The sequence below is a fragment of the Bemisia tabaci genome, chromosome 10 (genome assembly GCF_918797505.1).
Source record: "Bemisia tabaci chromosome 10, PGI_BMITA_v3".
NCBI lineage: Eukaryota > Metazoa > Arthropoda > Insecta > Hemiptera > Aleyrodidae > Bemisia > Bemisia tabaci.
In genome coordinates, this window is record NC_092802.1 from 13,288,805 (window position 1) to 13,306,878 (window position 18,074).

An 18,074-nucleotide genomic window follows, 5' to 3' on the forward strand; every position below is an offset into this window, starting at 1 on the left:
GTCTGCAATCACATATCTTGTTTGCGGTGTCTGAAAATCTCCGCCTCTATGTTCTTTTTTTAAAGGACAACAAATTGGCATAATTCCTTGAAGTTCATGCAGGATTTAATTCGCACAGAGAAGAAAAATCACGGCAGTTTTAAAGAATTGCCTTTGAGTAGTTTTCCGTTTAAAAAATAAAGTATGGCAGGAAGTCTGCGACGTCGCATTCGCAAACCGAGTTATGAAATTGCCGACTTACACCGTTGACATTGTGTGTAATTTTGGCAAGACCTCCAAGAATTCGGAAAGGTTCAGATTCTTCAACATATTGTTTCATAAATCAAGAAAAATTAAAAATTAGAAACAAGTGAAATCCTAATCAGTACTCAAGAAAAGTAATTCAAACTTTCAAATCTAGGCAAAGGCAAATTGCGAGATTGATAAATCACTCACTAGCCAGAAACTTTCAGAATATGATAAATCATGTTGAGAGTATCCATTACTTGATGGGTAAAAGTTACGATTGAACCCACGCAAAAAGCATCGCTCGGGCTCGTTTGTAATGCTCAAATCTTTGGGAACTTCGGTCGAGACTCTGTTCTCATACCCATTTCTATTTTACCTTCTTAATTTCGATTACTTTATCCTCGCCTGATGAGTGGTAATGAAATGAGTAGCACAAGTTTAGTGAAGAGGGATCGATGGGCTAATGAATGGGATGAAAATTCTGAATCCACAAAACATGTTTTTCTTTTTTTTAAAAAAAAGATAAGAAAAAAAATATGCTACACAAAAAATGTGAAACAAATGAAGAACTTTCATCATAAACTCATGTGGAGATACTGACGTTCACAGCTCACATTAGAATCAGTGAATCTTAAGTCATCGCTAGCGAAAAAAGCAAAATCAACATGGGTCAAATACGATCAGATTTGTGAAAAAGAAGAGTTCCTCCCGCGGGAAATTTTTTTCAAACTTTCTGCATGAAGGAAAAAAATCCGGGAATTTTGGCGCAAACTTGTCCCTGAAAACACAAAAATTGTGGGAAATATGATACTTAAAGTTTTAAAAAAAGAAAACAAAGACTTTTTAGGTTGTGGAAAAACGAAAATTATATCCAGGAGGATAAAACGTATCCCTTTGGGGGGCCAATAACAGATCTGTCCTGCTCTCAAATAGAACACTAAGCAGAATGGCATCAGGATTACGAGGTTGTGATTAAACGACGCCATTATCTTAAAAAAAGTGATTGGGTAACAAACCAAGGCGTTAAAAGGTTGTTTGTTACCTGATCATTTTTTTCTCATCATTATTGTGGACTAAGGGGGAATATGATCGACTAACTAAATGGTCCGCGCAGTTCGGAGCTAATTGGAGATCAGTTGCGTATGAAAATAATAAGATTGACGAGTTTTACGATTCAAAACGACTTGAAATATTGTGATACATTCCAACATTAAGTGAGAATCAAAATAGTTGTCTCCATGGCACCTCTACACGTGTTGCGTGGATTGTCACCACCTACGTTGTGGCGTGCTTTGCGATACATCGATTGATCTGTCATTTAAACCCATAAAAAAGATCGATAAACAGGGTGTTACCAGAGCTACAAATGGGGAAATATCGATAATCGATCATTTACGCCACGCCTTTGACCTAGGTCTGAGAGCCACAAGTCCAAGTATCTGCGATTGAGGAGTTTTACGATTCAAAGTGCCTTCAAATACTGTGATACTTCACCACATCGCGTAGGAGTAGTAATAGTTGTTTCTCGGCGCCTGCACGCTTTCAGAGCAGATCTGGGCCAGTCGGACTTATTGGTACGCAATTTCTTGTTAATATAATGGCTTCTATCCGTCTCTACAGGCCAGGTTTTGAAATAGATAGACAAAGCTATAGGGAAAAAGACAAAGGCGGGAAAGTGAATGAGCCATCTCACTGGTTGAAGTGGGTGGTTTTTACAGACTGAGTGGGAAAATAATGGACTAACTAAGAGGTCTCTCTTGAGTTGCAGTTGCTTAATCTGCTACCTACTAGAGTACCTGTATAGCGAGAGTATGGACAGATCGCTTCATGGAGGTCCTAGGGCCCAAAAGTGCAGCCATCCTTCTAACCAACTTCTAACACACAAAATTTCACTGCCAGTCTGCAGAGTCTGCAAATTCCAATTCTAACCAAGCTGGCAAAGAATGTACAAAAACGAGCGTTCTTCCGCAAAAATGAGTAAATTTATGCAAAAACTGAGTCAAATACGTGCTTTATAGACAACGGTTCGTAACAATAGTATAAGTAAATCGTTCTGGATAATTGAAATTCATAGGTTGGCTGCATTTCTGGGCCCTAACTTTACTCGCAGAAGCATCGGTGAAGCCCTGATGAATTTTCGGAGTTTCACATCTGTCCATACTCTCGCTATACAGGTACTCTACTACCTACCACATATGTCTATTGCAACCAAGTACTTTTACCGATGGAATCGCTTGATTATTTCTTTTTTTCCATCGCTTTGTCCATCGCAATCAATATCCACCTCGCTGACCCATATGATCGAGACAATTTTTCCAGGCTGATTTACTCCCTTTTTCTAGGAAAAAAACTTGGAGAGAAAGGAGTTTTGCGATTATGCCTTATACTTTTATTGAGTGCTGTGGAGAAAGGGGGAATGAGTTTGATAAAACTGCGTCGTGCCAAGAGGCCATTCGCAAAAACAGTCATAAAAGCGAGGAAAGTGAAGGGCTGTACAAGCATTTCAAAACTTTTAAGAGGCTTATAGCTGCATTACGCGGAAGTCAGAAAAAATACCAACACAAGCAAAAGCCAGGCAACGTCTCTTAAATTGGAAGACTTGCATTGCACCGTTGCAAAACTTCAAAGTCACTTTTTTACGATGGAGAATTTACCTTGAAATTCCTTGAAATTTTTAATGAGTCGCAATTCAACCTTTAATCGAAGAAATCTTGTATGGGTACACAAGCTTTAAAATTATACCATTGCGCTCTTTGTGAAAAACATAGAATGTTTTCTTCGCGCTCCTAGAATTCTGAGAATCTGTGTTCGAAGTTTGAAAAGCGATTTTTCTCTCGTTCATTTTTAATAATAATAATTAGTCAGCCGTTTTCGTAGGGTCTTGAAAAATCTAAGAGAGACCTTAATCAATCTAACTTCAGTGAGAAATTTCCGTTGAAAAGGAGCGCTATTTGATTCAAATATACTCTGATTTTTCTTGTGAGCTTTCTGATTTTTCTTCAAATTCTTCGTGACCGATGCTAAGTAAAAACGTTAATATCTTTCTTGTGAGTTCATTTAAGTATTTTTTGGGACGAAAATTGTTTTCTTCGTGAAATTTTGAAGAGAAAACATTAATCAGAATGCTTAAATTCATACCTTGTTAAGCGGCCCACTACATTTCTATTTAAACCAGCTTCATCTCTTAGAATTGATTCTTAATCACAATCAACGAGTTCATCAGAGCTAGGAGGAGATATTTATTAAATCACAGTTCTCTAGTGGATAAATTACATGGAGCCTTTTTTTTTTTAAATCAGGAAAGAGTTTCAACTAGAAGTATGAAACTAATAAATTATAACATAATATAAATTCAACCTAAAATAATCAGAATATAAATTATTTAATTAATTTAAAAAAAAATGTTACGTAATAAGGTGATAAAATAGTGCTCGGTCCACACTAGTTTGTGGGGGAAACAAGGCCAAAAAGTTTAAATAATTGTTTTCCCCGTAACAAGAGTGGATCCATGTCTATTTTATCACATTGTTACATATAGTTTGGACCACGTTCCTTGGTGTTCTTTTTTTTTCTTGTGCAAACTTTATTTCACGCGTCTTGACACCCAAGAGAACCGTTTAATCAGCGCTTTCAAAAATGAACGAATTTAATCTAGTCGTGCCTGTGTCGAAAACTCCAGTTCAAAAAGACCAATTAACGGACTCTTATTGACGTTGAATTATTCTGTGCTTACGTCATGTCATATCCTAGAGACATGCATTTATTTCCGTCCTTCACAGGGCGATGAGTTGAAAAAATTGAACTTGTTTCGCATAATTTCATGATGTTACTCTTCATATCTGGCGTATTCGTTGTCGTTCGAACATAAATCGAGGCGAAACAACCAGAGAACCTATTTGCCATAACCAAATTTCATACGTCCACCAGACGGTTAGTTAAAGTAATTATCGCCTAATTAATTTGTCACTGACAAAGAACGACCGACCGCACGGACTTTATCAACGCACGGGTCAATTTATTAAAAATTAATTTCAGCGCAAACAAGGACGGGGGTATTCTGCCTTGTATCCCCCATATATTACAGAGCGCTCGTGGAATTACATAAATCATAGCGGACACGTGGGAATCGATTTATTAAGGGGGTGTTAACCCAATTGACGTGAGTCAAACATTATTCAAAACAGCCGCGCGGACGACGTTAAACGTCGATACATCCGCAGAGAATCGATACGTAACATAGTGTGGACGCGGCTCATTTTCGAAGTGGGTACAGGGTGATTTGGATCGCATTTAGCAAAACGAAACCAGCGTAATGGAGATGTTGCATGTGTGAGAAATTTGCAATTTAACTATTGATTCTTGTGTAAAAGTTTGCGAGAAACACGACGGTATCACTGGTTTTCTCTGAAATCAACTCCCAAGCTCAAAAAAAGCTCTCAAGTTGAGGCCAAAATGGAGGAGATATCCCACGCTATCCTGAGGGTCCACCTTTACATCAAGACAAACTCTCCTTGCAAAGATAGGGAGCAAATACATTAGTACTGATGCCGTGTTTTCAGTTTTAGAGTCCCCAAATAAAGTGGCAGCCCTATCAATGTATTTGCTTCCTATCTTTGCATGGGGAGTTTGTCTTCATGTAGAGGTGCGCTCTCAGGATAACGTGGGATATCCCCTATTTTGGCCTCAACTTGAGAGCTGTTTTTGAGCTTGGGAGTTGATTTCAGATAAAACCAGTGGCACCATCGCGTTTCTCGCGAAATTTTACATACGTATCAATAGTCAAATCGCAAATTCCTCACACATGCAACATCTCCATTGAAGTGTTTTCAAAATGGTGCAAATTTTCCTTTTCTTTTAAAAATACTTATTATATGTACAGTATTTACACAGTTATTTTCCTTTGAAATTAACAATTTTTTAGTGGGAGGCAACAACTATTTGCTATTCTGAGATATTTTTTTTGATAATTGGACGTATCTATGCGAAAATGGAGCTATGTGCGAGTGAACAGATGGGGTGTGCTCTTTGTGCTCGGGTCATAAGAAAGAATGGGAATTTAAAAGCGCCAGTGACGTCATCGGTGAGGACCGGCCGCGACGAGGCGCGACACGGGCGACGACGACTAGGTCGTCAGTCTTTAACTCATGAGCCCTGTTCCAAGGCTCTTGTCACATGCCCAAGGCTCATGAGTTAGCGCTGCTCATTTCCTTTTGATTTAATGTCAAATCCCGCTTTTCCATATTCTCAAGAGGAACTTCTATCCACTTTTAACTAACTATATCCACTTTTGCATTGTTTCTTATGCAGCTTCCACGAGCGTACCCCATCTTTTCACATCCACATAGTTCCTTTTAGCATAAACATGTCCAATTATAGAGAAGCAACATTTTACAGCACTGTAATCGCGCTGGTTCCTTTTTGCTAGACGCGATCCATGTGGACTACATGTACGTTAAAAAAATGACATTCGGTTTTTGTAGGGTGATCCAAGGTTAAACAACTAGTTCGCATGAGCGTGCTCCATGGGTCAAAATAAGACTTTTTTTCGATGAAATTTTTTCCAAACATTTTTTGGAGGCAACATCCGCTACCCTCTCCCCTCCCCGAAGTTCTGGGAAATTGATCGTTTTGCCTGCATTTTGGCAACAGCACTGCACCGCATCTCATGAAAATTGGTGTATACACTTAATTTGATACGTTGAATTGGACTCATTTATGCTAAAAGGAAGTATACGCCATTTTCAAACTTTTTAGTGGGGCAAGTTCTGCAAGAACCATTGGCGTGTCTTTTTAATGGCCCGTATTCGATTTTCGTGGTTTGTTTGAAAGCTGAAGCGTTCTTCGAACTAAATGGATTGCCGAAACTCCTAAAAAATTCTTGTTAAATGAGATATTGGTGAAATTGTGCATAGCTCCTTTCAATTCGTGAAAATTGGTTTAGACGCACAATTTGAAACGCTGAGTAATTCATCAGTGACATTAGACAAATCTAATTCTAAATCTCGGTAAAAATTGGGGCTGCGGGGTTGATCCTACTACTTCTACGCAAAATGCACTATTCCAAAAATTAAGAAGTTCCCAAAATGAAATTAAGAATCAATACCGAAGTCAGACACCGCCCTAATTTGGCTAAATTACAGCTCTTTCAAATTGGAATGGTGAGGAGGGTAGGCTCGTAACTCCCTTTACACGGACAAGATTAAATTAAGATTAAAGATTAAAGAACAAGAACAAAACAAGATTAAAGACTAAAAAAAAGTGATTGCATTGTTTCAATGTAGATTTTGCAACACAAAAATGCTACATTAGTCACCCTCGTGGATAAATTAGCTTACAATAAAGGTTAAAGTAGCATTTTTTTGTTGTTAAATCTACGTTGAAACGTTGCAGTCAATTTTTTTAGAAATTGAATTGTTAAATCAGCAATTTAATTTTTTCGTGTAGCGACAATGCAAATTTTTCCGCCGTGTTGAACGTGTAATATATACTTTAATACTTAATTTTTGACCCTGTCCAATGGTTCGTAGTGCTAGACACAGGCGGTGCAGAACGCCCTGTGAAACCTCGATACATCGATGATCGGTTTATTACACAAAGCGGATAGACCCTGGACGGGGGATCAGATAAAATGAATTATTCGCGAGCGAGGGGGGGGGGGGAAGCGCACGTGCGTGTGGCGCGTTTTAGCGGCCGAAATCGAATTTAATTTATGTTCATTGCTTGTTGAGCGTGGTAGCGGTATTGGCGCACGGTGGCACGGTCCTTTCTGAGAGGTCAGACAAGAAATTTTCAACTAAAATTACAAATTTTAATGCAAATTTCGTTATTCTAAAGGTGTATTAGGTGCTTTTTGAAGGAAATACTTTTTAAAAACCGATGAAACCCCTTTTAAAACATCCACGTTCCGTATTACCATAATATGAGCTTTAAAAGTTTCCAGCTTTTGTCCAAATTCTCCGATCGACTCGATCCACTGTGCGGCGGTGGTGTGGGATTAATCATCGTCAGGGGGTGAATGCGATAGCGCCAATTAATAAGGCTTTGGGCCCGGGTTTGTTCCCGCGGTTCTAATCTCGTGCCCCGACATTTTTCACCCCCCCTTCAGCCACCGGCCCACGTGTTTCCGGCTTTTGTTGGACAAGAGTTGTATTAATTTTTCTTTTTTTTTCATTTCGACGTCGGGCCGACGGACTATTCGCTAGTCACGTCATCTTGGAGACTTTTGGTCGGCTGGAGAAAGATATACTTTTTGATCGATTCGTCATGTTACAGACTATAGAATTTAACTCTATATAGGATGTCCCAAGATTAAGTACGAATATTGAAGGAGTTAATTCTTTGGGTGAAAAAAAAAGTTTTTGTGGTATAAATTTTTTTTCCAAAAAAAGCTTTCCCTGGAGGCGACCCCCGCCTCCTTCCCGCCCATCCGCGCTCCATTCAGAATTTAAGAAAACAAATTTAAGAATAGAAAAATAAATTAATCGAAGAGAAATCCGATTGAATCAAGAGTATTTATTCTTGTCAATTTTTTTTCAGAGTCTGGACTCTGAATCCAACAGACTTTTTCTCTAGTGGAATAAATGTTTCCCTTTCAAAATTTTACGTAAAATAAGATGGGGGCATTGAGAATACGCAAATTCTACTCGTAGTTTAGAAAAGGGTTTTCGTCTTCGTTATTTTTTTAAACATTCCACTCGGGGAAAACCAAAGTATACTCGAGTCAAATCGAGCATGCATCTAAAGTACCGGCCTAGCTGCCTAGCCTGATTTTTCCTGACGTTACATCAGAGGAGGATGAAATTGTGTCTTTTTTTACCGATTCAGTTATGCATTTTCTAATTTAAATTTTTTGTCACAATTCGTTCCCAAGATATATGGGGCCGATTCACATAATTTATGTGATGTTCGATGGTATTGGACATCTATTTAGACATTCTCACGAGGGCTCGCGGGTCTTGAAATGCGCGAAGCACCCTTTGGAGATTGAGCCGCGGAGTGGCCAGGTGGTGTACCCCCCTAGTATATTATAAACAATGATTTTTTACCTCATCGGAAAACTTTTGATAGGCATCATTGGTCGGCGTCCGAGCAGACACGATGAGCATGGCTTGGTAGGCGCGTCTTGCTTTTTCATTTCGTTCATCCGTGTCATTCTCTACTTTCCATGGTCGCAAGGAGGAGTGATCCATCCTGAAACAAATAAAAATTCTCGTGTGATGATCTGAAAAGTAACTTTAATCAAGCAGAAATCCGCATTCTTCGGCTATTTTATTCTTGATTCAAACTAAAATCTTCTTGAAGGCATACTGAGGAATGTTTCTGCTTAAATTGAGTCAATTTTCCTCTGATTTAATTTTTTTTTTTTTTTTTTTTTTTTTTTTTTTTTTTTTTTTGCCGTAGTAACGTGATTTATCTTGCGATGAAAGCTCTGTACTCTTAAAGAATGCCTGACATTCTTAATATGTCGGAGCGCCTTCAATTTTGTATGATACTGTGCAACACCTCTGTTGCGAAATAGTTGCTTGAGGCGCCGTGGTCGGCGGGCGAGCGGCCAGCGCCTACAAACCTAACAAGGATACTTCACGCATTGCGCAATGCGTGAAGTATCCCTGTTAGGTTTGTAGGCGCCAGCGCACGTCACGCGCTAGCAGCACGCTGCTCTGCGTTAAGCTCTAATATTTAAACTCTCGAAGTCTGCGTTTAGTTTCTCAACTCATGATTTGGAAATTTTATCACACTCTGTATGGATTATTTCGATTTAAATTGATGGAAAAAAATATGTATTATAGGAAAATATAATTTTTGTTTTTTTGTAAATCTTAAGGTGTGCCGTGTCACATTTAATGATTTTGGAAGCACTTTAATATTTTATTTTACGTTTTGTGCTTTTAATTTGATGGACCGGAAAATTTCTTTTTCATTAGGAAACATTTGATAGCATTCAGATTTTTACATAGCGTTTTCCCACGGCATGAAATATGGCACGTGGAACGCTCAATCACCAACAAGCCACGTTAAACGCATAAACCCGAAGGAGCAGACATTTTTCCAAGTTATCAACGAAGTCATCTCCGATTACATCAACGCGGACCTAACCGCTCCCATAAATTTCACCGGCAGCTCGGGCTATGAATGAGCCCATAAACGCTGTGGAGTGAAGCCACGGTTCCACAGGTAGCGCAAGACGCAAGGTTGGGCGTGCCAGCTCATCAGCGTGGCATATTCATGCGACCGGATACAATGATGAAAATATTTGTGTTCTTGTGTTACTTTTGCTTCATAGAAGAGGCGAAACACGAACCAACACAAATTTTATGTTGATTATGGCACGGTCTGAAACGTGTATTTCAGACTTTTCCGATACGCTCATCGTAATTTTTAAGCCATTTTCTGGAAGAAACAGCTCTTCCTTTTGCTCTAGCTGAATTCGACAACTAGCACATTCTGCCGTGAAAACACCGTATGAGCCTTCAGGCGTTGCTAAATTTCCTCCGATAAAATACGAATTTCTGGGGGAAATTGTAAATATATGTCTTCCAATTTTTCAGACTATTTTGTACGCAATTTAATCTAAAATATCTGAAAATTTCAATAAAAAATATGCATTAATTTCTTCAAAAATATACGTTTTATCCGGGAAAATTTGGCAACTCTCGAATATTCACACGGCGTTCTTCCCTAGCACGGCAGCATTGCTCAATAGTTGCCTACGTAGCAACGTGCAGACATCTAGTTTAGCAAAGAGGTCGAATTTCAGTAAACTTGTCTTGCACAAGGCAGGAAGTGAGGTGATGCGATCAGTGGCGTGGCGTGAATTGCGATATATCGCTTGTATGCCATTTAAACCTATGGAAAAAGATAGATTATCAGGGCGTTCGCAGCGAACACCTTAGTAATCGATTCTTTACTATAGCTTCAAATGGCGATATATAGATAATCGATCCTTCACGCCACGCCACTGGATGCGATCTGCCGGAGGAGCTTCGGCAAGATCGCTGTCAGTGGCGGTTGGGTGTCGCAAAGTGCACAGAAGCACTGTAAGAGCGACTTATTAGTTAGTTAGCTAGTTAGTTAGTCTTGCACATTGCGTCGATCGAAGCTTATAAGCCAACTAATACATGGGCCAACACTGCCGTGCTAAGGAAGATCGCCGTATGAACCTTCAGGCTTTGCCAAATTTTCTCTAATAAAACACGAATTTCCTAGTAAACTTATGAATATTTTTTTAAACTTTTCAGATAATTTTGATCGCAATTCACCTACAGCTCTTGAACATTTCAAGAAAACGTTTCACAACTTTCCTCGAAAATAAAAATTTTATCGAAGGAAATTTGGCAATTCTCAAATGTTCATACGGCGTTCTTCCTTAACACGGCGGAACAGTCAACCCGCGGGCAGCTTTGCGTCGTCCACTTCATGAAACCGTGGCTTAACCCGTGAAAGCAATTCGCCTGCAGTATAAAATATGAACATCGAGTGGTCCCCGGGGTGGAGCGTTGATTTTGCGAGACTGCAAGAGGATGGTGGCAAGGGGTAAGCGTTCAACAGGTGCCCAGGTCGAATTCCTGGAGCAATAGTCCATCCGTGGTGTATGTGGCTTATTGGTTTCTCCCAAGGCCCCTCGCACAAGCGGCAACACGCATAGCATGCTTCCCTCACCGCGGTCGACCATAAAAACTTGATGATTCATTGACTTGGCACCCAGCTCAAATCGCCTTGCAATGTATTTAATTTCGACTCGTTGGTTTTTTTAGCGTTTTGTTTTACCTACAAATATTTCATAAAATTTGCTTTGTATGGAAAGGGAGGTTATTGATGGAAGAATTTGTCATGTCTTATTGCAATGAGGGGCCGTGCCTAAATCAATCAGTGAGAACGAAAACACACCAACTCGGAAAAATGAAAATAATCAAGACATGGACAAAACTGCACAATGGATGTAGAATTTAGTCCAAGAAAAAGATTTTTGGTGCCGAAAGACAAACACTAATGGACATTTTAAAGGTCCAAGATGGAATAGATGCGCTAGCTTTAATGACCTTTTTAAAAACTGACTATCTTCAATGAAAGTGTAGCATTTCCGAGTTATCGAGTTGGTGTATTTTCGTTCTCACTGATTCATATTACGTGTCGCTCTAAGAGAGAAGGGGACGTCAAGAAGAGCGTTACGCGATTTTGTTTTTTCGTCTTATAGGATAAGGACCGACGTCACAAGAGCGTGACAAGGAATAGAGGGGTAAAAAATACCGAAAAATTGAGTTACGTAATTTAGAGACGGCCCAAGTAGTGTTTGTGCCGCAAGAATCCTATCACTTCTAATGGATGCAATGAAAGAGTTACTTTTTAATACCTACTGCATTCTGGGAAGTAGCCTCGTTGGACGCATGTTCGTGTAAAGATTCAGCTGCTCGGTAAACGAAGCATTACGAATTTCTTATGAAGGGACATCTGTTACGTGTGCCATGCAATTTTGGAGAAAAACATGGCGTAACGGGGCTGTATGAAAATGAAAACGGGAATTTTTTTCCTGATTTAAAACTCATTATGAAGTTGCACAGCAGCTGTTTCAATGTAACTTTTTTCTGAGCTGCGTCACTCAGACCACAAGTCAAATTTAATTTTGTTCCGCGTGATGTATCTCGATACCCACGTATAAAAGTGCGCTACTGTTGACAACTGTTTCCCAGTTTCGATTGGGGCACGGTTGAAAATTAACCTTCTTTGGTTTTCGTCATTGTTTCGGTGAAAACGTGATAGTCTGAACAGTTCCATTTATCGTGTACGTGTTTTTCATGTAGCCGCTTAATGTATGTGCACAGGAACCTGATTATCTGGAGCCTTGTTCTCATAGGTCCAGCTGTGTGTCCGCGATGGTGGAGTTCCAAGACCGAAAGCTCGACGCACGACTCGACCAAAGGCTCGACGCACCACTCGACCAAAGGCTCGACGCACGACTCGACCAAAGGCTCGTTGCACGACTCGACCAAAGGCTCGTTGCACGACTCGACCAAAGGCTCGTCGCACGACCCGACCAACGGCTTGACCAAGGACTCGACCAACCACTCTACCAATCTCTGTGCAGGTGCCTCTTTTTCACCAGGTAAACCAACTTTATTCTCATATCAGCAGCCTGATTGCTGAAATTGTGTGTTTGTCGGGTAGACATAGATGGCATGGGTTAAAAGGCGGAGCGTGATTGGTCGGATATGTCTTATCGCTGCTTTATCGTGCCTTTGTAGGGTGGAGTGGACGAAATACTGTCGGAAACTTAAGAGATGCCTTTAGCTTGTCGTGGGTTCCACCCGACAAAAGCACAATAGAGCAGCGATAAGACCGACCAATCACGCTCCAAGTCATCTATGCCTACCCGACAATCACAAAATTTCAACAATCAAGCTGCTGGGACTTCACATTCCAGATTTGCTTGGCTTTTTCACTTCCAAAAATCTAGAATGGACTACTAGACAAGGTACGAATTGAATCTCTCTGATATATTTTTTTTTTAGCTAGATTTTCATGTAGAACACGATTCTTGCATTAAAAATTACTGACACCAACTCCTAACAAAGGTATTAACGTTTTAATTTTACATTGGTTACTGAAAATTTGAATTGCCCAGTCACAAGAAACTCAAAACTCTTCGCGAGTCAAATCGCGCCTTACAACCGCGGTTTCGGCAGGCTTCTCAATCAAGCCCTGTTCCTTTCCCAACCTTTACCGTTCAAAATGTAAACAATTTGCTATAGCTGAGCCAAAGCGTCAAGATCGAGGCTACTATATTTTCGTATTGCAGAATGGGCCAAAAGTATGGGCCTCAATACGCAATTTTCAGCGATCGATGAGATCGGGGCTAATCAGTCATCATTTCACTTCTGTTCATAAAATGACCGCCTAAGTTTTAAAGTTACTCGTATTTTTGTAAAAAAAAAATTGTAAATTTGTACAAATTCGTAATATTTTTTGTATGAAGTGAACAATAACTGAAAATGGGGTTCGAGGGTCAACACGCAACATTCAACGGCGACACCGATGGACCATTTTCCGGACTCCATTTCCAGCGTGCGAAGTTGGATTTAGGAGAGGTCGGACATAAAGAGAGAAATGTGGTCATGTGCATCAATTGGTTCCATTTTTACAGCTACTCGTCATTTTTCTCCAATTTTGAGATCGCAATTCTGTTGTCGGGAGACTAAAGCACTCACTTACCAATTTTAAGGAAGAAATTCAACGTAATAAAGGCTTGGTTTTTTTAGAGAGAAAATATCGCAGTCGAGTGCAGTTTCGATATCAGTATCTAATGCGATGTTTTCTTTCTAAAAAAAACCACGCCTTTATTACGTTGAATTTGTTTTTAAAAATTGGAAAGTGAGTGCTTTAGTCTCCTGACAATAGAATTGCGATCTCAAAATTCGAGAAAAATGATTAGTAACTGAAAAAATAGAGCCAATCGATGCGATATATTGCACGTCGTTCTGACACAAAATATGGCGTCCATCGAATCACCTTAACACCATGTTCCACCTATCTACTTACTTACATTCTTCTTTCAATTCTATCGATTTCAGAGCCAGAAACCGAGCACGAATGCACGAAAGAGTGCGAGTCGAAATGTGGGCGTGTCATCCGAGAAGGACACCCGCCTGTGCCGATCAAGACTGGGGTTTTTGAGAAGAAAAACGGAAAGCGTGTATGCAAATGCCAATTCAGCCGTGCTTTATACAGCCTCGTCGAGGAGAGGGGTCGCAACGAAGAAGAACTTAAAAAGCACGAGCGTAACATTAAGGAGACTCGAACATGGTTAAAGCAGAACGGATTCAAGACAAAACTGGTCTCATTCTCCGAAGACCCGTTACCTTCAAAATCGGATGGGGATCCGGTGATGACACCAGAGAGTTGTAAGTCAAAATGCCGACGCTCTATGGGTTGCGTAATGGACGGTCCTGTATGGAAAGCAATCGCAGAGGGGAACGCGACACCATCGAACGACGGGTGGGAGTGCAAGTGCAAAATGAATTTGGCGGTGGGTAAGATCGTAAAGGCCGCTGCAGATTGAGCTGGTTCGAAGATTTTGTAAGATCGTAAAGGCCGCTGGATTGAGCGTCGAAGAATTTTTTAAGGAATTCGAGAGGGGCGGATCTGCGAGCTGTAAATGGTTACGGGACAATGAAGAATTCAAATCCAAAGTAGACTGCCCTGATGACTCCCCGGAGCACGCGGAAAATGCAAAGGCTTCAAGTGAACCGAAGTTACAGAGGCCACCAACCATGAAGACTTTGCGGCGGATGTCAGCCATTCGGAGGGAGAATGAGCAGCCATCATCTTCTGGTAGAGATTCGAAGGGAACCAGATCCCCATCTCCGAGTAAACCAAGGAGGGGGGCGGATAATGAAGACTGATTGCTGTTAGAGTCGGCAGGTGCATCTTACACTGAAAAAAAAATCTCGGTGTATTTACTAAGAAAAGGGTAAAATTACCAAGAATTCAGGGCTCTATTTGATCCCAGTTTTTTTTTGGTAAAATTACCATTTATGGAATTGGTAATTTTACCGAGAAATTTCCGTAAAAATATTGAGCTTTCTCGGTAATTTTACTGGACCTAGGTAAAAACGCCAATATTTTGTATCGACTATGGTAGAATTACCGAGATAAAATGGCAAAGTTACCGGGAATTGATTACCAATAAAAGTGGTATTCTTACCTGAAAAAAAAAACAGTAAAAATATCGGTTTTTAGGTAAGTTTACCAGTCTGTCTTGATAAAATCACCAATAATTGGCGAGATGGTACAGTTACCAACGGACCTTGGTAAAAACGCCGAGAATTTTTTTTCAGTGTAATCTCCCGCGGGCCGATTATTGAAACTGATAGACAAAGCGATAGACAACGAAGACGTAGGGAGTATTGAGTTATCCTATTGGTTGAAATGTTGGTATGTAGGGTGTAGTCAAGTGCTAGAAATAATATGTAACAATTTTATAAAAATGTAGATTAAAAGAGCATATGTTACTCTGTTATCAAATTTTACCAATGAAATATGTTCCCTTGTCTGAAATTAAGGTATGGACTTCGTGATGTATACTTTGTGACTCTGACGATGAAGCGCTTGCTTCGAAAAGCTTCGGTCAAAGTTTAATAATAAAATGTAAGTGTTTTTTTTTTTTTTTTTTTTTTTTTGTTTATAAAATTGTTACATTAATTCCAGCACTTGGCTACACACTGCGTACCAATATATTCAACGCTACTTCCTTTTAGACATTGTGCAATACAATGTGCGCTGATCTTGGTGGTTGAAATGGGTGGTTCCCATAAACTAAGGGAGAAAATGATGGACTACGGGTCCCTCGTGGATTGCCATTACTTAGTCCATTTCTTACCTCCTTTGTCCATTGCAACCACTCGCTTCCACCCATAGAATCCCTCTATATGTCTTCTTTCTTCTTTGTCTACAGCTTTGTCTATCAATTTCAATAATCAGCCCGCTGCGGGCTTATTGTAATTGATAGAAAAATCGATAGACATAAGAGACAAGGGAAAATTACTCTATCTTTTTGGTTGAAATGGGTGGTTTAAAAGGACAGAGAAAGTAGGTAATAGACTAACTAACGGCAACCCACAAGAGACCTTACAGTTAGTCCATCATCTCCCTCCTTGGTTTATGAGAAGCACTCATTTCAGCGGAAAGAATCGCTCCATACTCCCTATGTCTTTTTGTCTATAGCTTTGTCTATAAATTACAATAATCAGCTCCCTAGTGAAGGTGCAAAAAAGATGAGAATAGACCACCAGACGGATCACGAATTCAAGCATTTTCAATTGGACTTCCTTTTAAAATTTCGTGTAGAACACAATTCGTCGAACTAAATTGACGGACATTTGTACTCTGTATGTCATAGTGCTAATAAACCTACATAGATATCCTAAGTGAAATATATAAAATAGAATAAATGTATAAGCATAACTAAAGGGAAAATTACTTGAACCAGGCAATACCCTATTATTGTCTCTCTAGCCCTATATCCTTTTCCTGATGTACACAAACCCACAAACGAAATAAGACACACTTCTATTAAGTATCAAATTATTATTAATTGGCGTAGTATTGAAGTATTAAATTTCAATTCTTTCGATAATTTGGACCCACGGAGTGGAGAGACCACTGCTGAGGAACCTCAATATATTGGAAAAAAAAGAAAGTTCGATTGTTTGAAAGCTAAGAAAATTTCCTTTAAACACATATTCATAGATTTTTATCCGCTATGATCTCTGCTCTCGATGTTAAAGTCCCAGCTTTGTTAAAGCACCTATTAATAAATATGAATAGCAACAACAACAACACTTCAAATTAAAAGGGATTAAATTCGAATTTAAAAGGGAAAACTTACAAGTAAATAGCCCTCAGATCTCAAAATTGGCCAAAAGCACATCAAAAAGTTCCCCCTACAATCTCCAACTTGAATTTTCTGTATACATTCAACTTCCGTAATAAGTCACTTTAGGCACACCGTAAAAAGATCTCATTATTGCAAAATGGACCACTAGACAAGGTTCGAATTTCAGCATTGTGATGCATGTTTCGTAACTGATATTTCACATAGAACACGATGCCCACAACAAAAAATACCAAAATTAACTCCTTACGAAGATATTTAATGATTCTTGATGCGTGAATTCAAACCACCCGCTCATGAAAACTCAATGCTCTACGTGATTCACATCGCGCGCTAAACGTTATCATGACAGTCTCTGCGATATAAAAATCTGGCAACCTCAATCTTGACGCTTTGGCTCAGCTATAGCAAATTGCTAATAGTTTGAACAACACATGGTGGGAAATGAACATTGCTCTATTGAGAAGCTTGCTGAAACCGTTGTAGTGCGCGATTTGACTCACGTAGAGTTTTGAGTTTCTTGTGAGCGGGCAGTTCAAATTCCTGGTAACCAATGTGAAATAAAAACGTTAATATCTTTGTTAGGAGTTGATTTCGGTAATTTTTGTTGCGCGAATCGTGTTCTACGTGAAATTTTGATTAAGAAACATGTATCAGAATGCTTAGATTCGAACCTTGTCTAGTGGTACATTACAAGTGGAGTGCGGAAGGTCACTCCATCTCTGTGCTTGAAATCATTGCACCTGGTTCTCCGCCACGGCGCGGCGCGGCACAGTGGATCGAGTCAATCAGAGAGTTCGGACGTGAAATTGTTGACTAACACTGCAAATTTTGATGTTTATTTCGTCACGTTTTAAATTTCAAGGGGTGCCTCTAGAACAGAATTTCATGAGAAAGCCATAGCCACTTTTAGAACCTTAACGTTTCGTATAAATGGAGTTATAAGCGTACAAAGTTTACAAATTTTGCCCGCGACCTCTAACATTGACTCGATCCACTGCGGTCGCGGGTCTTGAACGGAGATGTTGCATGTGTGAGAAATTTGCGATTTGATTGTTGATTCTTATGTAAAAGTTCACGAGAAATACGATGGTGCCACTGGTTTTCTCTGAAATCAACTCCCAAGCTCAAAAAAAGCTCTCAAGTTGAGGCCAAAATGGAGGGGATATCCCACGCTATCCTGAGCGTCCACGTCCACATCGAGACAAACTCTCCATGCAAACATAGGGAGCAAATACATTGACAGGGCTGCCACTTATTTGGGGACTCTAAAACTGAAAACACGGCATCACTGCTAATGTATTTGCTCCCTATCTTTGCACGGAGAGTTCGTCTTGATGTAAAGGTGGACTCTCAGGATAGCGTGGGATATCCCCTCCATTTTGGCCTCAATTTGAGAGCTTTTTTGAGCTTGGGAGTTGATTTCAGAGAAAACCAGTGGCACCATCGTGTTTCTCAC

General features: G+C 39.8%; 2 protein-coding genes across 5 annotated transcripts in view; one reads left to right on the top strand and one right to left on the bottom strand.

The window, feature by feature from the left end:
* Positions 1-18,074, bottom strand: part of LOC109044685 (atrial natriuretic peptide receptor 1) — a 589,109-nt gene that overhangs the window by 191,134 nt on the left and 379,901 nt on the right. For all 4 annotated transcript variants that reach the window (XM_072305169.1, XM_072305168.1, XM_072305171.1 and 1 more), the window contains one exon: positions 8,274-8,418. In XM_072305169.1, the coding sequence (XP_072161270.1) occupies positions 8,274-8,418 (145 nt within the window). The remainder of the gene's footprint in view (positions 1-8,273; positions 8,419-18,074) is intronic.
* LOC109044686 (uncharacterized) lies at positions 11,901-16,148 on the top strand. Its single transcript, XM_072305173.1, has 3 exons — positions 11,901-12,328; positions 13,794-14,266; positions 14,313-16,148. The coding sequence occupies exons 1-3, from the start codon at positions 12,034-12,036 to the stop codon at positions 14,622-14,624; spliced, it is 1,080 nt and encodes a 359-aa protein (XP_072161274.1). The 5' UTR covers positions 11,901-12,033; the 3' UTR covers positions 14,625-16,148.